We start from the raw sequence: 24020 nt of genomic DNA, 5'->3' as shown, positions 1-24020 counted from the left end.
CAGAAAAACCTGAACAACAGCGAGATAGCCCCCCGGCCAGGGGCTGCGATGACTTTGTGGGACTTTAAGCTCGTGTCGTTCGTTAAGAGCCGGCTAAACGCAGTCAACATCATGCTAGTAGAACGCCAACAACTGCTTTAAGAATGTTTTTGCTTAGAATTTTTGCTAGCTACCTCTAGTTAAGCCCTATTATTCCCAATTATTACCCCCTTCTCCCTCTCAACTACCTCTCAATTAGAGTGCCTTAAGCTTTTTATCCAAATTCACACTACATTTTTTAAGACTGTTATACAGCATAGAATAGAAACGAATGCACTTATTATAGGTTTTTTATCTAAGGTTACGATGTATGTATTTTTTAGAATTGCTATATCCGAGCTAATTTAGTTATGCATAGGGAGGGGGGAAATGTTGGTAGCAAGGGCCCGGCGGCCGGAAGATCTCGCGCTGTACGGAAAGATAAGGGCATCTCCTCCCTATAGCTAATAGCATATAGCTTCTAACGTAAGCAGACGGAAGTTACGTTGTAAATCAAGGCAATATAACACTGTGTTGCATACTAATAAACGCCATTTTGCCATCCACCACATTGGTGTCAGTGTGCTGATGGCCCGAGTGACCCGGAGTCGGTCGCCGGATCATTCCTTGAACCAGGTTGTTACGCCTCGATAGGCAACACTACAACACTTCTTCAAAGGAAGAATGGGGAAAAAAAGAAAAAGAAAAGAGAGAGAAAACCCTAAAACACCTTATTCCCTTCCTCCAGCTCAAAAGACTATGGTAGAAATTTGAAAGGAAAACGAGGCACTTCGTACAGCAGTGGACAATATGAAAAGGAGCTAACACAAATACAACAGATGAATGACAGTATGCTGAACATAATCATGAAAACAAAAAATAAATAAAACTCAAGGAGCAAGGAAGAAATCTAAAATCAGCATACAATCAGTGACACTTCTAACTGGCAATAGACTTAAAGATTTTAGTCCACAGACATTCTGCTATCAGGCATTTTATACGATATAAAAATTTTGGTTTCTTAAGTTTTCACCACAACCTTTTCAAGCATTCCTTTTTCGGTTTTAACTTTGTAAACAGTAACAAAAGCAGGATGTCATTCCTGGGAGTCAGTGTTCAGATGACAGCAGACTGTAAGGAAGCCAAGGAAGTTGCCCATCTAGAAAAACTTCAAAATTAGTTTAATTCCAGGTGGACATGTCTGTCTACATCAAAATCAATCAATCACTGTCCGATTCCTCTTTATACTTGGCTCTAATAGCTTGGCCGTTCTGAAGTGGCATTTCTTCATAGTCGCTCCTGTGAAACAGATCTCATTAAAACTTCTGAATGTGGTGTTCAGATGTTCAGTATATATAACTTCTCTCCAGAGGGTGATGCATAATAAAAGTTATTCCAGTAACTACAAGCCACTTTTCACAAGGATTCATACAGAAGCAAGCTGGTACTACCACTACTCATCTAACTAAGCAAAGACATGCTATTGGACAATGCACATAGCTAGTCTAGAGCAAACATGTTCAGGTAACTGCAGTATTAACCCCATCCTCACTGCTCCAATCACTTCAGTGTTTTTGGCAAGAGGTGAAATCATCAAGGGCAGATTAAGGGCTTGTTCAGTGTCTAGCAGAGAGATACCCCATCAGGTGCTACTATAATTCTGATATTACATAAACTCACACAAGTCCAGGAAGTTTTGCTAGTTTCGATTATTCTTACTTCAGTAAGTGATGGCCGTTTAAGAGCTGTTCTCCTTCCCTGAAGCATTTACCTATGAGCTGCTGCTCTGCTAACTCTACCTGCCTCCTGCAATCTTGCCCAGTTTAAAAGGAAGGCCTTTCCTTTCAAAGCTCTTGCTGCCTTCATTCTATGATCTACCAGCCTCCTAATGCTTTCTTACCTGTTTGTATCAGTGCCATGGCAATCCCTTTTAGAATCCAAAAAAAAACCCCCAACCAACATGCATTCTCATTGCATTTCTTTTTCGGAATAATGCTGTGTTTCTGCTCTTCAGGCAGAATACTTTCACTAACCTTTCATTAATCCTTCACTTATTTAATTAACATGGGAAAGAACATTACAAAAATAACACGCCAAAAGTAACTCTCCACAGATATTTTATAATCTTACCCATATATCACATCATCATCTGAATCATTCAGCATAGAAAAAGCAGGATTGTCTTTCAACTGTGATTCTAGAAAATACAAGTAAGAGTTAATTTAGCAGCACATTAAATATAGAAATGTGGCTGTACTTCAACACTGTAGGCAACAGACTCAACAACTTCCAAGGCAGTTCAACAAAACTATATACAAACATGAATTCTCTCCTTCAAATTCTTCACCTTTCAGGTCCAACATCATGGTATTTTTAAGAGTTAAGGAGATGACATAACTATCTCATTTTTAGATAGATATTCTCCATGTTGTGTAAGTGAATTTCCTCCCTTGCAGTTTCCAATGTCATATTCTTTCAACTTCCACATAATAGTAATTAAGTCAGGCCTCACTATCCTTAATCATTATTCAAAAGTTCACATGTATTTAAAAAGCACAGACTTCTTTAACTTTTTGGTTATTTCTAAGCTACAAATGAAGCAGACCAAAGTTGTAATCTCTTGTATGCACGTCCATGATTAGCCAGTTATTTTTCATCCTTGTAACAGATGAAGGAAGGACTTGTACCTTTGTGGTGAGATGAAAGGAAACACATACTTTCCACTCGCTATTTATGACAATTCCCTGTACCTTGTTTTAAGGCCTTCATTTCTTGCATAATCTGTGCTGTTTAATTCATAATTATACGCAAGTAAAATTCAATCCAGCTATCTGTCATAAACATATTTTTCCTGGCAGTTTTTACTTTCTTCCTTCTATAAACTAATGCTTCTGGCAACTCAACAGCAAGTTTTTAACTTTGTGCTCACCCAGGCATTTCTATTGTCTTTCTTACTGGAAAAAGACATGTTTTTCTGCAATGGTTCCATCAATCTCAACTCTAAAAAGCTTAGAGAAAGGACCAGCTCCACTATGTAGTGCCTTCCCCCTGAATACCTCTCAGCATGCAAGATATGACTAGACAGTATGGTAGATAATCGCATCTAGGCTCCCATTCCCATGAAAGATTGGACCAAGTGATCTTTCCAGGTCCCTTCCACCTGGGCTGTTCTATGGTTCTGTATTTTAAACTCGATGCTTAAAGCAGAGATTGAACCCAGTACAAATATTTATTTTGCAGATCTTTATCTCTTAGACAGGAATAATGCTTGGCAATCATGTAAATCAGATTACATCCTCTACATAGGAATGCAAAAAAAAGTGCCACTAATTCAATCCTTTATCTCCCTTTACTTGGGCCTTGTGCAGCTCTTTCCTCAGAGCAAGTTCCCCAGAATTCCTCTCATGTTCGAGATCAGCTTCATCCCTACTTTTCCAACCACGGTGACCTATTTCAGAGTCCAGTTTGCCAGCATGCCAATACATTAACCTGTGTTAGAACAAAGTACAAATGAAGTACTGTTGCTCCTCAGAGACTGTCTGTCAGTCAGTGCAAAAGTTACTGCATTATATGCAAACACCATATTGACTAACAGCATTAAGAATTCAAGTCTAGCTAATCAGTTGTATACTTTTTAATGTGTTGCTTCCTATTGCCAACACCAATTTGCTCAGGAGTGGCGCAGCCTCTGCTTATGTTAACCCAAACCAAATTGAAACAGTAGCGAGACAAGCAAAATATAAAGACACTACACAGTATCTGCTAATATCTAGTCATCTAAGTTTGCAAGATTGCTTACACTTACCATATAATGCATTCTTGGAGGGTGAATACACAAAGGCTAACGTGTAGAGATAGAAGTTCAATAAACCATAAAATGATAAGAATTCGGCTGGTAGTTAAGTTGTCAAGGATACTGTTTAACATAGCTGCACACATATTGACTTTGGAAAAGGGACCCAAAACTACATAAGCTGTTTCAACTGAAAGGATGTTTATCTTACTAAAGTTGGAGAGCGTGAATGGCTAAACAAACCTGCATGTTTTAAATTCAATGACAACTAATGTACTCAAAGTATTTCAACGTAAAGTTCCCACCGAAGGGAGGACAAAGCTTTAACACAAGTAACATTTGCTGAGATAATTGACCTCTTCAGTGGTGGCACGTGGGGTTAATTGAATAGTTCTGCCTTCAATGCCAGAAGAACGCTGACTAAAGGAGGTGTTCAAGTGGGAGCTGTTGGGATTTTTTAATTATTTTTTTAAAAAGTTCTTCCTCTGCACAGCAACTGAGAGGGGAAAAAGAAAGGACTATTTGTAGACAGAACTCTGAAGATGGCTTCTTGCCATCATTTTGGGAGAGTTCTAAAGGCTTTATATATAGTCTTCTACACAGCTCCCAACATGTGCTTCAGGTTATCAGTAATTGGAGCAGTTGCTATCACACAGTCACTTTCAGAAAGTACAATGAACTAGCACCTCATGGTTCAGGACCAGAAATACAGTTAGTAACCCTGCTGCCAACAGCCATCAGAAACGGTCTCTCTCAAGTCACTTAAATTCTCTGCTATGACCTCTTCTACGTGCAGACTTGGGACTAAAACAGAAGCACATTTTCAGTGACTTTTAAACTACTAATTTATCAAGTATTTTGGTATGCTCCATGCTATCTGATAGGTATACAGCAAATGGAATTCAAGGAGCAAATACAGACAAATTTGTCACAGTAACTTGTTAAAATTACTGGAATGCATCCATATCTAGGCCTTCATTCCTTTTGAAGAGTATCAAATGCAGTTATGAGTTAGGTGATGCAAACAAATTAGACTGAAACTGTCTCGGCTCATAATCTTTACAAAGAGCCATTAAAAATGCTGACATGAAACCTCGATCACAATGGACTCAACTTCAAAAGCCCACTTAGAAGTCAAAGGTTTCAGTCCTCAGGTACATCATTTAAGTATCTTCTGGATAAGAACAGATTAACATTCCTACTTGAGCAGTAACATAACAAAAGGATATAATTCTGATAATGAGTCGACAGCTCAGCAACAAAGTTGTCCTGTAGAACTTGTGCTCCAAAGCGTAGGTAAAGTATAACAATGCTGTGGAAAAAAATAAAGGATATAGGTGTACTGTGTCTTTAAACCACAAAATTAAAATGGTACCTTGATGGAAAAGTGTATGAGAAAATAATAATGCTAACATGTTGACCATTTATTTTAAAACACATTTGCTTTCATAATTCTAAGTTAAGAATTATTCTTTTATGATTAAAAGTCAAGTCAGTAAAGCAAACTTCCCCCCCTAAGTTGTCTATTTCCCTCAGATTTTACCCACTACAGGCAATTCAAGAGTCAATAGTAATTTGAAACAGCTGCTTGGAGTGGGAGAGACAGATATAAACAATAATCTAAGAAACTAATTCTAAATTCCTGCTTTGACTAAGGGAAGCTTACAAAGCTCTCAAATAGGTGAATGGTGCACTGCAGACCACTCAGCAGTACAGAAAACATCTCTGCTAAGTGAACCTCTAAATCTTGCAGCGTATTGTTGTGGTAATATAAACAATATAAAGTTAGCTCTAAAAGCCTCAAGAAGGGTTAAAAAACTAAGAAAAGCTTGCCATAACAATCATATCAAAAGACATTCCGCAGTTTGATTGGCAAGTTTATTTACAAAAATAAATGTATTCAAAGCCCTGAAAAAAAGGTCATAAAAGTTATGGTACTGAGAAATGTACTTTGAAAAACCTTACCTAATGACAAGCACTACAAAGGTTAATGCAGTCAAGAATTTTAACCTGAGATCTGAAAAAGATTGAGAAAAGCTGTTATTAGCAAATTTACATCTACTTCTAGAAGCAAGCCTGTCTGGGGAACAATCAAAAGAAATATTCCTTACCAACATAAGGCATGTTACGAAGTTCTGAGCATGCCCTCACTATCAGGAACAAAAGGTAGAGAATGTATGTGGTTGCCACCACAAGGAAGAAGATTTTCATTCCCTATAAAAAGAGCAGTAGTTTTCATTATTTAACAAGATTTGGTTTATTCCTTCTTCCTTCAGTAGAAAAATAGCACTATGCAGAATGGTCCATTTATTCAGGGAAAGTAAGCTCATGGAAGCAAGTACCAAATGAGGATGGCTGTACATAAAGGTAGGCTTTTGGGGAATGTGAAGAAAGGAAGTTTAACAGAAGTCATCATTTTGTTCACTGAGTTCACAGTGAGCTGAATCTCAATGAGTTTCAAAAAACACAGTTCCTGGCAACAATACAAGGACTCATATAAATCAGATCTTCCTTTATAAGAAAGTCTGAAATTTACTAGGATGGAGGATCTGGGCAGGAGTAAAGATGACTTGAGAAAACTGACTTATTAAGAGGCTTAAAAATATTTCTTTCAATCCCAACAGTGGTGAGTCTGTGACTAAACTAGTGGCATTGAGTCTCCAGATTTGCAAGACAATTTACTCTTCTCATTAGGATGGAGCCCATGCATGATCTAAAGCAAAATTAAAAGCCCCCTAGTCAGAATAAAAACTATCTGCACCAGCATTTGCTATTTTCTAAATTGTGTTATAGATTTTAGTAGAAGAACAAACACTAATTCCATGTATTGCCTAACTCCACCTGGCAATTTAATAGCAAGAAACATTTCTGACTTACCTGGAAATTACCTGTATCAACCCTGTATTGATATGTAGGATCATGCACTGCGTTAACACTAGAAAAGATTCAAAATGAAAAAGTGGTGCTTACACCATTACAAAAGATAAGGTCAAAAGCCCTACTGAGCAAGAAACCCACTAACAAAACTTTTAAAGTTACTGTAGAGTTTATAACTACAGGTTTTGGTTGTATAAAGTGGTGCAATGCCACAGATTCCAACAGAGTCATGATAATTTACAGTACATAACATACTCCTTCCCAAACCAAATTTTGAAGGAATACGTAGGATTTCAGTTATTAGCATGTCTAATCGACCCACTTATTTTTCAGAAAATGTATAATCTTGTAAATTCCTACAAGCCTTCAGGATCTGGTGTTTACATTTTACCCTTGGTGATGAGACTTTTACTTAAGAAATAACTGTGGTATAAGCCCTTCTCTCATAGCAATTCTGTTGATAGGACATTAGCCTAAGCATTTCCTTCAACTGCACTGCTTTCAACAATGTGTAACAGCATGGAGAAGGTTAGAAAGTTTCTTTTGAGAAACAAAAAAGAGTTCAGAAACTACAAGTGTACCAAAACTGTGAAAGTTTTCTGGGTGGGGAATAGTGACACCTTTACGTTAACACAACAAATTAAAAAAAAAGAGAGAGAAACACTAAAGTGAGCAAAAGAACTGAGCTTTGAGGAGACAGAGCACAGCCTGACAAAGCAGTGTCAATACCAATTATGCAGGTTTAATAGTTGAGAAAGTTTGGTCAAACTGTGTAATAGTTAACCATGGATAAACTCTTGCTTCAAATACTCAAAGCTAATTGAGACGTGAGTATTGTAGGGAACCATAACATATTGACAAAGTAGTGATTCAAAGTAGATCTCATTTATAAAATTATGTACTACTAGATCATCCATGGGGAATTCTGTTTTCAAATAAGTCACAATTTGCAAAACAAAACGACATATGAATTTGAACTCCATCCCTCTACCACAATCAGAGCATTAAGAAACATATTATAACTAATTATAAACAAACTTCTCGTTCTTGAACACTCTCAACCCATTACTTTTACACTAAAATTTTAAATTGCTTACGTTTGCCATATTCCCAGTGTAACAGAGGCCAGCCACAACAGCCCAACAATAAAGAATTTGGGCAGATAGAAAGTTAAGCACTTCCTTTCCCCCTGTTGACAAAACAATAGTGTAGTGAAAGAGTGAATCCACATTTGAGATTTCCTTAATTCTTGACAGAAAAAGTTAACTATCACCTTTGTTTTGTTTGACATGAACTAGATTAACAGACTCATCTTTTGTAGTTTTAACCCACACAGGTCATTAAAGAAAACTTAAAATTGTAGCGTTTGCGTAATAAGATGCAGCAGATTTGGAGCATCCTGTTTATAAGATTCTGCATATTTCACCGATACTGCAAATATAGGAATATGCTCCAGAATTCATATTTATCTTATGAGGTATTTTAAACCGGTTTAAAAAACAGTCAATCACCACATACAACAAAAAACCCTTCAAGCAAGAACAAAGCATAATGGCGTTGTAATTCTGAAGGCTGTCTTGCAACTGTCTTCTCAGAAAGCAGCAGATAACGTTGCAGCCTTACCTGTACTCTTATACCGTGGTAGACGCAAAGCCAGAACAACAACAACGCACACAGAAACAGTGACTGGAACAGATCATCCAGCATTCCAGGAAACCAGCTGTTCACCAGAAAAGAAAGGGGGAAAAATGGATCTGGAACAAAGTAAGAAAAAAAAACGTTAAACAGAGGGAAAAAAGCACAGTTTTTTCCATTATGAAAAGTAAAGTGGAATATATCTTCAGAGGAACAAAACCCCCCAGGTTTTTCGAATTACACCAGCAAATTAAATTGAAGTTTGCCTTCTCTTCAAGTAATTTACAAAGAAAACGGTGCCGCCTCCTCTGTGCTGTAGAAATAATCTGAAATGGTTGCCAGAATTTCTAGTAGATTTCAGATTTATTAGACTTTCTGCTAAATCAGTGTTCTTGGTGATGACCTAAAAAATTATCACAGAATGACTGAAAGGCAAATATTCCTTTGGTACTGCTACAGAGTGCTAGAAATTTATGTGGTTTACTGGACTGAAAGTAGTCTCCATTTTTAACTAGAGTGCGAGTATCTGAAAAATGCAGAAGAAAGACTTTGCGGACACACACAGAAACCGCGTTTACTTGTCGCTTTATGAAAGGTTCAGTACGGTTGCAGCCACCTATTCAAATCAGAGCTTTAAACAAATAAAACTGACATTCACATGACTGAAAAGAATGAGTTCCACCTACTCATAATGCCCTTGAATTTGATACATGTTAAAAGTCTTTTTTTTAAATTAGTTTTCTGAAGCCTTATAAACAACTGCTTCTAAGTTCAAGGCCAAATTCCATTTTGCTTTCTCACTCACGCACTATTTTCTTTTTTTTCTTTTTAAAAGGACCTTTTCTAAAAATTCCGGGATACAAATACCATTGTAAAGTAGCAGGAGGGGAAGAAGGATGGACATCCATTTCTGTTCAATACCCCAGTCTCTCATGGAGAATTTCCTCAGGGAATGTGCAAACAGACACTATAAAACAACAACAAAAATTTGTAGGGAAGGAATACAACCTTAATGGTTTTACCAGAGTAAAGACATAAAACAGCACATTGCAAAGGCTACTTCAGAGGTCTTTGCCACTGAGAACATTTTAAAAAAGGAGCCATGTCTCCTAGCCTCTACTTCTGCTCCAAGCTTGCTGGCTTACCACAATGCAAATTACTTAATCTCTAAAGGGAACTCAGACTGAAACCACGTACTAGTACTGCGCAAGTCAACAATGGATGAAAAATGTTGCCTAATTACTGGTCGCATGCTACCAACAACTTCCACTTAAACCTGCTTTCTAAAAGTACACATTCCGTATCACATTCACAGTTACCAGCTGAGTGACATCATCTATGTAAGAAAAATGCTATGCAAGTGTTCACCGCCTTAGTGTCCTTACTCTGAAAATTATGCATTTTTGATTTTATGTCACTTTTTTTTTCCCCAGCGCTTCTTTTCAGGGACTAAAACAGGTTGGAGGGGAGAGATAATCTAAACTGTAGCATAATTTAGGTTGCAAGGGACCTCTGGGGGTCATCTGGCCCATCCTCACACTCAAGGCAGTAACGACTTTAAAATTAGATCAAGGTCATATTCAACTGAGTTTTGTTCATTTTCAGAGAACCCACAATCTGGGCATCTATTCAAATGTCCAAGCCTACCTGCACTGAAAGAAAATACTTTTTCTAGCATCTAATCACAATTTCCTTTGTTTAAGCAAAATTCTTTTTCTTTGATTCAAAATCACAGTTTAGAAAATAGAGTTTTCTGATTTATCCTATTTTCTTTATGTCCCTTCAATATCACAACATAGAAGCAGTAATGATATAAGTATTTTAGAAACATTTTTTAGACCCATTCAGCAATACCTCAGCTCTGCTGGCTGGGGTTAAGCTATAAACACAACGCTATAGAACAATGTTATCAGCTGCCTAGATAACATACTCCAGAAAAACTGAAACAGTATCTTACCGTGACCATAAAAGTAAGAACTACAAAGACAAATCGGAACCATATTTCCACTTGTGAAAAAGTTGGATTGTAGGTCTTCCACTACAAGAAAACAGAAGAAAAAAAGCTCAATGAGCAATGTTTTGACAAGGTACATAAGGCATCAATAATTAGCACTTTCTGCAGATACTCTGGCTTTTGAAAATTTAAAGGTATAACCAAAGCCCAGCATGTCACCATGGAAAAGACAATTTCATATCCACAGGACTATATGGTTAAAAGATAATAACCAAAGAAATCTAATATTCTTGCTCCTCTTTTACCCTGTCACTTTGAAACATACTCAGTGTGCTGTCATATGTTAAAGCACTTCTCAGAACAAAAAGGATACTCTTCACTGATTTCAACTGCCTTTACATTCAAAGTTTGAAAGTCAATAATTGAGTAAATCCAGTATGACATTGTTCATTACCAAGGTCAGATGCACAAACTGAGGCTGATAAGGTACAGGCATGCTTCTTGTAATGGGTTTGTTTTCTTAAAGTTTCAGAAGTGGAAGAAAAGTAAGTAAACAAAGAATAAATGAGCTAACCAGCAACAAAGAACTTTTTTCATAGGTTAAAGAGGAAAATCTCCTCCTCTAATTACTAGAAGGGCAAAAATATTAACTATGCCAGTTTGCATAAACTCTCCCCTGTTGACAATTTATCTCAATCTGGCATGCTTCTCTTCTGAAGCCACTTTTGAAATGTAAACTCCTTGGTATAACATGCTCTGCCCACGTGAACACAAGCTTTAGTTTCAGCGTATTAAATCTGTCAACCTCTCTCTTGTCTTTTTAAATCATAAATACAGAATTAAAATTTTACGTAGAGAAACTCATTATACTAAAGGCAATCTACAATTTCAACTGAGATCACCATAAATCATCATAATAATGAAATAAATTGACAATTTTAGTTGCTGCAAGAAATTTGCACTTTGAGCTTGCGGTTTTTTTGGATTTGCACGTCTGCTTTAAAGTCAGCCTGCAAAACTGTGAAACTACAAATCCTCCAACACCTTGTCCTGTTTGAAATCTGGAACTAAGCAAAAGGTTTGTGAGTTTGGTTGTTTTTTCTCCTTAGAGCTTATTTTTAATTATGTACTTTATGTATTAGAATATTACAAGTATTAATATTCAGGAAGTTCACTTAGTATATAAAAAGCACTTTTGCTTTATAGTAAGATTTTTGCTTGCTGCCTGCCCTGACATAACAAATGTTGCATACACATAGCATACATCACAGTAAACTGTACTAATTTAGTTTAGGCCAATTTTCTCCCAATGAAAATGTTTCTAAATTTCTTGCTGGAGTTAATAAGCACACAATGATGATGTTTTATAAGCAATCTTTAACGCTATGAACTGAGCTGGTTATTTCAGAAGGCTTCACTAGGATTATTTTAGTTAATTATTTTATTACCCTGCTTATTTTAACTGAATAAACATTCTTCTCTTCCTCATAAGCACAGTAAGTAAAAATCACTTCATTTTTCTTTGAGTTTGTTAAATCTTTCCAGCCCATGCTTTTGTAAAGTCTGGAAAAATCTTGCTAATTCAGATACACCTCCTGGAAAGGCTGAAAAAAAATACCATGCTTTAGAGAGGCAACATCTCTAAAAGCAAATGCAGAAAACTGTGTGTTCTAGTCTAGCTTGCCTACTGTCAAAAATATCTCCCAGGAATTAGACTAAATTTATCTGTTCCAGAAAACAGCATTAGCAGTTCTGAAAGAAAAATCTTTCCTTCCAGAATTAAAACAATTGTCTAGACCCTTATTAACAGCAAATGCTACAATCATTCTGGCATTTGTAGTGAAAGAACAAATTAATTATGATTTAGCTTTATGTTTACCTTCAAAAATCAGATAACTTCTTTTACTACAGTTAAAGCAGACTTGCACAGCACTAGTAATTAAAGAGATTTCTTTTGCTAGTACAAAACTTTATACTTACTGTGAAAGTAATATTCTGGATGGTGTATGTTAACTTATTTAGATCTTGAAAGCTAACAAAGATGTTGTACTGAGTGTAGTTCAGGTAGCCAAGGTGAGCAACAATGATTTCGCTGCATTTCTGTGAACATATACAGTGAAGAATAGTATGTAAAAAACTTCAATCTATTCCAGAATAGACACTGCTCTATAGGTTGGAGAATTTGTTTCTAAATGGTCAGATATTGATCATGTTTATTCTGTGCCTTACCAATCTTGATCAGTCAGACTCAGACAAGATCTGCAGATAAAGAATTTCTTGAAGGATACCAGACACAGAGCAGAAGAAACTGATAAAGTCAGTTAGCAGGATCAAAGGTTGAACTGATAACAAGGCTAATTTTCCACTTAACCTGGTGAAGAGAACTGTTTGCAGCTCCAGGAAAGATCTGAATAACTCTGTCAGTTAAGCTCCAGGTAATCAGATTATGAGACAGGACTATCTTGTACTACCTCATTTTTAACCATATTGCTCTCTTGGCTGTATGCAATTAAATCTAATGGAACACTGCTCATTAATTTCTGCAGATTTCATATATTTGTGTATACATATAAAAGAAAAGATTTGAATTACCCTATATGCTTACCACAAAGAACTTCAGCTATGCCTCTCCTAAAGGACTTGCATCCGGAGAAGCTGTTCTGGATGTCTCTAAACTTAAAACTTCCAGTGAAAACTATACTAGGAACTCAAAACCTTAAACATTTCTTCACAGGTGGCAAGAAATTTGGCTTTTTCAGAACACAAATGCCAGCTAATTTCAGTAAGACTCTCTGCTAGGTTTTAGAGGAGGAATTTTCTCTCCTCTGGGGCTCTATATCCAATCTTTTACCACAATATCCCTTTCTTCAGTACTGCTGAATCTGAATAAGAAGGACATGCTGCTTTGGTGACAAGAGAGCTACTCTAACAAGAACTCTTTAGGTAATAAACACAAGTCATAGACATAAACAGAAGAAGATGGATAGGTAGGTATCTTGGCCAGCATTACTAGCTAGGTTGCAATTACAAATAAAACTATACTCTTGAGTCTTTCCCGAGATGTGCTTAACAGGTAGATTCTTTCCATTTGCAATGCAATGTAACATGCATACAAATGGATTTAAAGAAAATGTACTGCATCAGAGTTTTGTTTAAGCAAGCACATACTTGTGAACAACTGAGTAATCTTGTCCGATTGTGAACTTGATTATTAACATATGGTGTGCTTCCATCCTTCACCACCCCAAGTACTTTGACCGTCATAGTAACATTCTTTTTGAGGGATACTGTAATAAAAAAAAAGAAAACATTAAGCTATTGCTACATTCAGAAATGGAATCTCAAATAGAGTTCCAAATATACCTTAAAAGGCATATGATATCCAAAAGTTACTCAGTTATTCAGTTATACTTTACCAGAGTAGGATTCCAGTATATTAATAAAAAAACCGCAAAACTTTTTATTTACATAGTTATGCAGTAAGTCACAAAAATACTGTACTTACAGTATTTCTCATATATTTACAGGGAAGTTTTGTTGAAAAATTAATAATATAACAATCTACATATCTAATTCCCCCCAAAATGAAGAGACACACAGATTCCCTAGACCCTACTGCTTTCACAGAAATAACAAACAATTTATCCTATCTACTTTTTGCTTCCACTTCTCAAGATCAGTGCTGTCCATGTCTTTACTGGTGGCAGAGGGTAGGTGGGGAAAAAAAACGTATCAGAGGGAAAACCAACCAACCACTGCCAGAAAGCAACAGGATCAGGTACGTGACAAATGAAATTAAAGATACAATATATAGGTTACCATAGCAGTTTCTTAAGAACTGGGTAAGATTCTCACCATCATGCTGATCCAACTCAACTATGCAGGTCAGCCACAGCTGCTGATTGTAAGTAGACAGTGGTGGCGAACTTAAATTGAATGGCTTCAGCTGTAAAAAAATGCACAAAGTTAAATTAACACCAGCCATTACTCTGTTACATGATATATCTGCAGTTATAATGATGAAAGGCATGTTAATTATGTTTGTGACAACATTTTTAGGAATACATTTAATATGTGCTGCTCTGTGGACAGTATCATAAGCAGCTCAAATATAAGCCTTCCAAAGAAGTAGCTTAAACAACACATTTTGCACAGCACTGAACTAAGGAAAGGTATGACTACTGAAAGTACCTAGAAACAGCAGTAATAAAATGAGTAAGTTCAGATAGGAAGATCAAAATCCTGAGACCTGGCCTGAAAAATAAGAGTAATTTCTAGCACTTCTGATGTAAAGTCAGATTTGTGACCCTCTCATCTGATCTGCTACACAGTTTTAAATCTGTTCAACTATAATTATGAAAACTATTTTCCATTAGGTTTTCTAAAAATCCTACACTCATTTCAAAAGCATGGAAGATAACAGACAAAACCTACATGAAGGAAATATTTCTCTTCTTTGCTATAAAAATACAGTTTTTTAAAAAAAATAAAATCCACCTATAATAGAGTACCAATGCAAACATATATAGGTGACTAACAGACCAAACCCAGAAAATTTCCAGTGTATTTAAAGAAAATTAACTTAAAAAAAATTAAATCAAAACAAAAAATCTTTTCAGTTTATGTTCTGAATTTATATTTTTGGGCTGCCTACAAGAATCTCCAACATGAACTCACCAGTGAATCCTATCAATACTCAAGTGTTGCTTAGTTAGAAATTACTGTACAGAAGCCTCACAGAATTCTCACCTCGCATGCCTGCAAAAGTAAGAGACTAAAAACTGCTTCTGGGCAATTCATGAAATAACACAGTGGTAGTACAATATTGCATTTTCAATTTCAGACTGGAAAGCACCATGTGGCCAAGATGTTTTCCAGTAAAAATTCAAATACTTAAAATAATTGGGCGAAGGAAGGCAATGTTTAATGTTACTGTCATCGAATAAAGCCACTCATGTAATCCAACCATATTTATTAATTCTTACCTTTAGGCTGTTATTTAAGTCGGCTCTTGCTACAGAAGTTTCAATTACATTAGGACCTACATGATATATAAGGAAGAAAGCAATCTATTGAAATATCTTTATTACTGATAAGTAATGAGGTAAATACAGGATTTCAAAAGACTACACAATACCTCCCTGCAAAGCACATAAATAATATCCCACCTTTCAGCTGCTTAAGCTGAAGGGCAGACCACCTGGACATTTCAATATCATTAATAAACTTGGTCTGAATGTTCCTTTGAGCCTCTCTGCCATAGTATTTCTTGGCATGATTAAATAGAATTAAATTATAAATCAGGAACTCTATGTCAGAAACCTTCCAAGTGTGCTCTGAACTACTGCTATAAACAATACAGTATTTTTTCCAAGCTAAGCTGCACCCTACAGTCATGAAAGCACTCTGCTACAGAACAAGCTAGCTAAGCACTAGTGGCACTGTTACAGCAACTTGAAGCTCAACAAGGGCTGCAAAAAACACCTGAAAAAATCCACATATTTAGTCACACTATAGTTTCTATAGCCAAACAACTACCATTACCTGATTTACATAGAGCATAGCACCCATAACACATTGCACTCAAGACTCAGGTACCAGGGCAAACACATCCCATTGTATTTGAGTGCACAATGCTAATGCCTTTTCATATACACATAATGTACTTGCTTGTACAATCACCGTTACAGTACTGTCTGGCTAGTGCTGGATTTTCATCACATTGATCTGTTCAAGCCAAGATACCCACATGTCTCTTTAGGAACAGTTCCTGGTCTACTCAGATTGTGTGCCTCCTTTCCTATAGAAATCTGGGGCATGTCACATAAATAAACATAATTATATCACATAAATAAACATAATTGCATACAAGTTCTATAAACAATTTCTCCTAATACAGACAATCCATTTAATCAATAGCATTTCACGGCCAAGCATGGTGGGAGATGTTCAGCCTACTACCAGACCTCTTATGCAACCATTCCTCCAATCATTCTGGATAGAGACAAACATGCCTGATGTGTACTGTTCAACTGCATACATCCACTCACACCCTACCTCTAGTTCTGTATGCAGTAAAGGGGAAGCAATAAAATAATAACTTATGTTAGAAGACATCTCCAGTGGCCATCCTTTTGCTTAATTAGATCAGGTTGTCAGGATCATGTCCAGTCAAGTCTTGAACGTCTCTCCAGACAGAGACTCCCACGACCTCCCTGGGCAACCTGTTCCAGTATTTAACCACCCCTCACGGTAAAAAAAAATTCCTAATATCTAACTGGTATTCCTTGTGTTCCAGCTTGTGCCTGTTGCCTCTCACCCTTATCGTCATGCACCTCTAAGAAGAGTCTAGCCCCACCTGCTATGTATCCTCTGACAAGGTTGTTGTAGACAGCGGTACAATTTTCCCTTAGCCTTCTTAGGTATGCAAGAACACATGGTACTGGGGAGAAGAGGAATGCATGCATGCATGTACATAAGCAAATGTCTATATCTGTGCATGTGTAAGTACATACACAAAAGAACTAAACCTGAAAAATGAAAGGGAAGAGTCGGAAAAGGTCTCTATCTATACACTAGGGAGGGAAAAAACACAGAGATGTATAGCAGGCAGGGACATAAGCAGGACATATGTGTGTGTATTTAGGTCACTCTAGAGGCTTCCCAGTCACAGTAAGATTTCTGTGTTCAAATGGTCTCTCCCCGTATATATTCACTCTGGCAATTCAGTGTAATTTATTAATCCTCAAAAGACACTCAGCCACGAAGTTAGTATTAAAAATTATGTGCAAGAAGTATTTTAGGTTAGCTGTCATGACAGCTCTAAACATGTAGCACTGCTTGGCCTTCTATAACCACTCTAATTACAATATTAACCATTTTATAGTCTTTAAATGAAAAAATGAAGAATCCCACCCAACACACTAAAAGCTTCACATTAGAATTAGAGTTCAACTTTGCTCAGAGCCACCCCATACAAAGTCAGTTCTGTATCACTCAGCTTTTCAGTTCTCAAGTACATATAAACAGGGCAGATTTTTGGAAGGCATTATTGGTTTGAAAAGCATAATTGAATTTCAGTAAGTGCTCACAGTTGATAAGTCACTTGATTATCAGTTGATAAGTCAGTATTTCAGTAACTAAGTCTTAAGTCTTAACAAAAACAATATAATGAGCCTTTTTAAAAAGGTGGGGTTTTTACCAGAAGATATGAACCAATATTGGGGCAGAGAGATCAGTCTTAGTTTTCAAGAGAAGCAACCAAACAAATCATGAGGTTCTACTGCCATAACTGCTACTCCTTTAGCAAGCAATACATTAAAGCTTTTCAAGCAACTGACCAAAACAATGCCATGGTCATGTTATTAAAAATTGGCAATTAAAATACATTATTATTGTTTTTCTTTTAGTCTTGCTCAGTTAACAGAATCACATCTGAAAGCAAAGAACCACTCTGACGTGGTGAACAGGAAAACTGCAAAGGGAAAGAAAATAAGCTCCACACTTTGGATTTTCTTTGCACTTGTCTCACCCCAAAGATAACATAGACCCATTGGGGAAAGGGAAAGAAAGTAAGCATTACTTGGTGGGGGGAAAGTCTCCATCTGTGTCTGATTACAAATACTGAAGAGCAATAGCCACCTCGGATTAAACTATCTTGCTTTCTCAGATGAGAAACAAGACTTCTGCTAGGCTTCGCAAACTGCAAATAGAGATGTTGAGTATGGGCAATGCCATATTCAAGTAGCGCAGAAAATACGGATGTATCTCCCACTTTTTCATTTACTCAGTGGGTTTGGTGGTGAGTTTTGCTCAGACTGCGCCCTTTAGTGAGAGAGCATTCTATTGTTAGTGCCCCTCCCTGTATTCACCAGAAGCAAGGAGCTGTCAACAAAAGCCACAAAAACCATCACAGAAAGTGTTCAGTGGGTCTCCTCCCAAGGTAAACAGCATTATTTTAAAAATAATTAAGCTATAATAATGAACTGTGTTCACGCTTTGTCAGCAAAACTATCCAGCAAACCAATCTTACAAGAAGAAGAATCCTGCAGTTCTGAAAGTTCCTGAAGGGGATCACAGCCAAGTCCTGGGACCGCAACAGCACACAAACAGCCAGCCATCGTTGCTTACATCAAAGTCCCCTGGCCCAGGTCAACCACGTCAGATCACTCCGCATGCAGATACAACACAACACATCAATGCCACTCTCTTTCAGATTCTGCTAAAGATTAACAATTTAGTGCTCCTGGAAGAGAAAGCTGAGCATTTCTTTTGCCTAGTCTTACATAAAACGACTTTTTTTGCATTTCTTGCAACTAGGCAGTATAAATACATGACTACTATTTCTCACTTTTTAAGCCAAACAGACAAAAGACACTTAATTAAGTAATTCCAGAGTTTCTTCCTTTACCATTCATATAAAATGCAGGCCTGGAGAGCACTCATTCAGAAGTGAAGGACAGGGCAGAGGTAGAGACAACCCCACAGAAAGGTCAAGAGGTTTCAGAGAATGGCACAGGAGAACATCCTGGGTGATGCAGAAATAAGCAGTAAAGTGTGGGGAGGTGGTAAGATCGTTAAGTAATTCTTATATAGGGGGCAATTTGCTTAATCAGCACAAGCCCCTCTCTTCCCCTCTTCCCAACTGTCATTTAACTTCTGTGTTGACAAAGCTATCCTGACAGCAATTAGCTTATTAACACAGCAGTGACAGCACACTGACTTCTTCTTCAAGTATGTTTCAGAAATGGAAAAGCTCTCTGGCATGAAATACAGAGGGCTACCATGCTTTCCATCTGCCTAATGACACTGCATCTTTGTTGACCAGACTTCCATGAATCTCTCTGATTTCCAGGATTATCTAGGCACTAAGTACTTAGGCTCCCAGATCAAACCTATTGACTCCCACAAAGGTCTTTGAAAGCAGAGAGCTAAGCTCATATATGTTTGACAACAGAAGTTCATATTTTTCCATTACTAAAATATTTTATATTTCTGTGGCATTTACCACCCAAATATTTAGAAGGCTTTATAAACAGTTATCAATTTCCTCATAGGAAATTAGGTAATAGCACCACCAATTTATAGACTGAAATACAAAGAAGAAAATTAATGTAGCAGTCTGCTGAAAAATTATTTTGCAATGAAGCTGGCTTTATTTCACTTTACTGACTCTCCCCTGCGAAGCAGTTGCAAATACAAAATATGTGTAGGTAGTACTCCTATGAGAAAATAGGAAGGGAGAAACACTTCCTCCTCTCAATCCAAGTAATGCCACCTCAGATATCCTGGGGACAGTAAGCTCATTAACATTTAAATACTTCTGTAAATACCAACACGTTTAGACAAAGCATACAAGAACTGTAGTCTTTTAAAAAGACAACATCCTTACCTGCTATTCCTATGAAGACCGTCAGACCAAAACAAACAAAGAATACTACGAAGACCAGAACAAAATGTCGTTTGGACAGCGTATATAACCGCATCGGTGCCAGCCTACAGGAAGCAAAAGAAAGCATAGAATTAGCTGTCAGTCATATTTCTAAGGGGCAAAAACAAATAGATCCCATTAATTTCTCCACAAAGAAAATTAAATCAAACTCTGAGGTGACACATAGCACTAAGAAAACAAAATATTAATGCTTCTTTATAAAGCAATGATAACTACTAGGAATTATTAGACATATGTATGTGCACACACATCCGCACCCCAAAAACATATGAAATATGCTCATTCTTTTTCAGCTAAGGCTTTTTATTGTCCTAAGGAAAGAAAGCACTTCTTACAGGGAGAAAAGGTTACTTTTTCTTTTTAGTTCATATGTTAATAAGTTCAATATCCAAGACACCACGTCTCCTACAATGACAGCTTAACCTAAAAAGATTGATACCACTAACAACTCAGAGGATCTTGATAAGTTTTCTACACCCTATATATATATATATATACACACTTCATCCCTGCAGGATCAGCCCTAACAAGGAATAAGGCAGAACTCCAGATCAGCTAGATGTGCACACTTGGGCTCTGCATTCTTGTCTGAACTCCACCAAAACTTGAGAAATAGAAACGTGAACTTAAGTTTAGTATCAGACACGAATACATATAAAAGCAGTGACATTGCTTGCACAACTGTTCAGTGATTATCATTAGGTTAAAGACAAAATAGAGGGGAAAAAAAAGTACTGAAAGGACCATTTGCATTCTCTCGAAAACAGATAACTTCTAGTTCTGTTAGCTAAAGGGAAATACGATCAAAGAATTAATCCTACAAACGTATCCCTCCTCTATCTTTCTTTTTTTTCAAAGTTCCTAACTTAAAAAAGGACAAATCCACCATGTTTCAAGATACACCCAAAACTCAAGTAATGCCAGAACTGAGACACCATATATTTGATTTTCTACTGTTGTTCTGGCAGGTATGAATATAGAAAGCTGTACAGTTTACATGGGAAATCTTTAGGACTGGGAGCAGGAGCAGTGTTGAGTTGTATGAGAATCATCACAGAAAGACATTAAAGCATATGACTTTAAAGACAACACTCCCCTTCAACTTGGAATAAAACTTCTTTTCATCAGCTGAATGGTGCTCTTACTGATTCACTACACTAATGAAGAAATGCAGAAAAGGTGGTGGAATCCTTTCCATAAGCCCAGCCTAAGTAAGACCAGGTACTCCACACCTGTATGCCTGATAGCCCTTAAAAGCAAGGAAAACAATTCACTTTAAACCAGTAAAAGGATTTAATAATAACCTCTGTGTTCTTTAGGAACCACTGCACTGTCTTCAAATGAGGCACATAAAAAAAACCAACTTCCTTTACACTGAAGTTTGAAAGATCCCAATCTTAACTCACAAAGGAGGTGAGAAAGGGAGAAAAAACCCACAAAAGTAATGAGGTCTGCCAGCAAGTAACTGTAAATATTACAAGTCTGCACAAACTGACTGTACAGGACTCTGGGTGTAGCACCTGTAAACAGAGTGTAGCTTACCTTGCCACACACCGTTACGCAAAGCAAAAGCCCTGCACCAGTTTAAGGAGTCGGAAGAGTTGACTGTATAGGCAAAAAAAGGTAAATCGTACATGAAACTATCACAATCTTAAACAGGAACAGATCAGATCTCTATCACAGAAACCACCACACAGAAGTCTCACAGATAAGTATGTTTATGACTTTGAAAAACGCCAATTAATAGAGGCATTTCAAACCAGAACTTGTCTCAACAAATTTTGCAGGGATAAAACTACAGTATTTTCCTTAAATCAGTGTCTTAACATCTCTGCCTTCACGCACTTAAACCACTTTAAAGCTATTACATCTATACGAGCACTAAAACAATTAAGGTCCATTTTCCTATCTGTTCCAAGGGCTCTTTCAGCTCAATAGATGACCTAGTATTCCTTCCCTATCTACAAACACCATGTATGGGACACTACCTTGAGATGCCAAAATACTCATATTAACAAGAAAATCACTGATGTGTAAAAATGGCACATAAAATGCTGATATGCCTAAATCAACTATAAAGGTTTAAATAGATCCCAAATGCCTTGTGGAAGAGAACACATTGAGGATCAACAGATTAAAAACAGGTCTGGATGGGAAAGCCCATGGGTCAAGAAATAGCCAATGACTGGAAGAGTATTGTGTATACACAGGAAAGATTCACATATGCTTGTGATGTTCTTAACAGCTTACATCTGGACAGCCACTTAACAGCTGCAGTCTGATGCATGATACCTCGAGACTTGCTATGCAGATTCTCAGCTCTTTTGATAAGCTTCCTAATTTCCAAATTTTTGCAGACATTTCAGAATGCATAACGTGAACATGAAAACCAGCTTCATCTCCACAGTCCTTAGGGAAAAGTCACCAGAGTTCACCAGCCAGCCAATGCAGCATTACAGCTTTCAGTAATTATCACCTTGGTTTACCTGTATGCCAGATCACAGATGCACTTGCAAGCTTTTGATGGACAGCTTTTATACGTGCAAATATAAGAATTCGGCCAAATCTTAACTACATTTATCACGATGGCAAACAATTTATAGCATTCCTATCGAGTGATGCATTCTTCACTGTCCCTTGCTGCAGTAACAGAATTTCCTTGTGTGGTTTAAGTGTCTCATTTCACCAGCTAACATTCAAAGCAGAGAAAACAATCTCCCTGTATGTTCATTAACATCTGCATTTTGAAAAGAGATTATATAAGATTTATTAATATACATAAGTGGAAGTTGATGATCCCTAACTAACTTTTTTTTTAGATCTGAAAGACTTAATAAAGAATTAAATTTTGAAAGGCATTTATGAAAAAAGCAAAAAATGTTCCTTACTCTGGAAGCACCTGTTCAAACAAGGAAAGAACTGTTTTCAGGCAGCTTTCACCATCCGTACCAAGTTTTATCCTGACTCAGATGGAAACTGAGTTTTTATAATTAAATTGCATGTGCCTGAAACTAACTGCAAAGGAACAGAAAGCAATCACATACAGAGAAATATTATACTCTAGATATCTCAAATAGTAGTCAGTAAAGAATAAACTGCACTAATACAATCTGTGATAGAGTGAACTATGGAAAAGTACACTCAGAACAACTACAATCTTTCAGTAGCCACTCATATGTGAGATGTAAAGGTAGGTTAAATCTTGCTCTTTAGATAAAGTTATGGCTCAAAAGCTTAAGCAAAATGTTTTTGAGGCTATTGCTCATCTTATCACTTCTCATGCCTGCAACAAGTCTTTACTAAAGACCACTATGAAAACCAGAGCCTTTTATGCAATAGTTTTCACTTAAGACTCCTGCTTTACAGATGGGAAGGCTGTGGCAAAATTGGCATTAAGCAGTAGGTAGCGAAGGCTTGACATTAAAATCAGAAATAACTCACTTTTACATTCAGCAGTTTTTCTGACATACTAGCCTCAACACCTCTGCCTCCAACTGCTCTTTTCTATTTTAGGCTCACTTCCAAATAAACCCATCAAAACCACTTTGATTTACATGATTACACAGGCTACCTACATTCACAATACTGGGTCTATCTGTACACACTACACTTTCTCATGGATTAAAGACATGTCTTGTTTCAGTGTCCCTCAGAAGACCTTGAATTTCTTCTTGCAGATGTATTGCACAACGGTTAATTGCTAATGAGGCAGCACATGACTACACAGAAAGATGCACACAATTAATACTAAGCGTATTACATAGCACTGTTATATGACAGCTGACAGCTAACCATGACTATGTTAAAAACCATAAACAGCTCCGGTGACCAGGGTGGGTTTGGCTTTTAGTGTTTTATTTGCTGTATTCGTTGAAGTCTGAATAATTAGTCATGACTATGGCTCTGTCCATGCGAAGACATATCCAGGACAAACAAGTTTTTCTTTTTCCTTAACAGATAAAATCAGAGTGGGGATAGAGGGAGGGGGTCACTGGCTACAGAAGAGGACAAGCTGCAGCACTCCTCTAGAGAAGCGGGCGGTCGCTCTCGTGTTTCTGCTGGCGAACCACAGGCTCAGGAACATTAATTTTAACCCCCGGCGATCTTATTTCCTTAATGAGAACTAACCTGTCCATGCCGAATGAAAAGACACGGGGGAAAAGTCGAAGTTACCGCACCCGGCCAGCGGAAGGCACTTCTCCTCCCTGCCCCGGAGCCGGCTCCAAGCAAAGAAGCACGTCCCGCTCCCGGCAGCGCCGGGTCGGGTCGGGTCGGTGTGTGCCCCCCTCCCG

The 24020-nt window shown here is 37.3% G+C and overlaps 1 protein-coding gene across 1 annotated transcript; it reads right to left on the bottom strand.

Moving 5' to 3' along the window:
* Window positions 1–1238: 1238 nt before the first annotated feature.
* TMEM181 (transmembrane protein 181) lies at window positions 1239–23864 on the bottom strand. The gene is made up of 17 exons (XM_009877175.1): window positions 23857–23864; window positions 19669–19772; window positions 15263–15318; window positions 14133–14223; window positions 13446–13564; window positions 12258–12377; window positions 10281–10361; window positions 9191–9290; window positions 8312–8442; window positions 7786–7877; window positions 6689–6746; window positions 5923–6025; window positions 5777–5828; window positions 5041–5123; window positions 3824–3913; window positions 2149–2215; window positions 1239–1317 (listed from the first exon to the last, which is right to left on the bottom strand). Exons 1-17 carry the CDS (start codon window positions 23862–23864, stop codon window positions 1239–1241), a joined length of 1434 nt encoding a protein of 477 aa, XP_009875477.1.
* Between the last annotated feature and the right edge of the window lie 156 nt (window positions 23865–24020).

This window comes from Apaloderma vittatum, unplaced genomic scaffold (genome assembly GCF_000703405.1).
Source record: "Apaloderma vittatum isolate BGI_N311 unplaced genomic scaffold, ASM70340v1 scaffold46100, whole genome shotgun sequence".
In the NCBI taxonomy this organism is placed as follows: domain Eukaryota; kingdom Metazoa; phylum Chordata; class Aves; order Trogoniformes; family Trogonidae; genus Apaloderma; species Apaloderma vittatum.
Note: the sequence above shows the minus strand (reverse complement) of the source record. Positions and strands in the feature narration are given on the sequence as shown.

What these genes read in the sequence shown, in the direction of transcription:
- TMEM181 (XM_009877175.1), bottom strand. An exon ending in ACTTAAATAACAGCCTAAAG is followed by an intron (nt 14,224 to 15,262) that starts GTAAGAATTAAT and finishes ATTTTTTTACAG; the next exon opens with CTGAAGCCATTCAATTTAAG. An exon ending in TCGTAACATGCCTTATGTTG is followed by an intron (nt 5,829 to 5,922) that starts GTAAGGAATATT and finishes AATCTTTTTCAG; the next exon opens with ATCTCAGGTTAAAATTCTTG.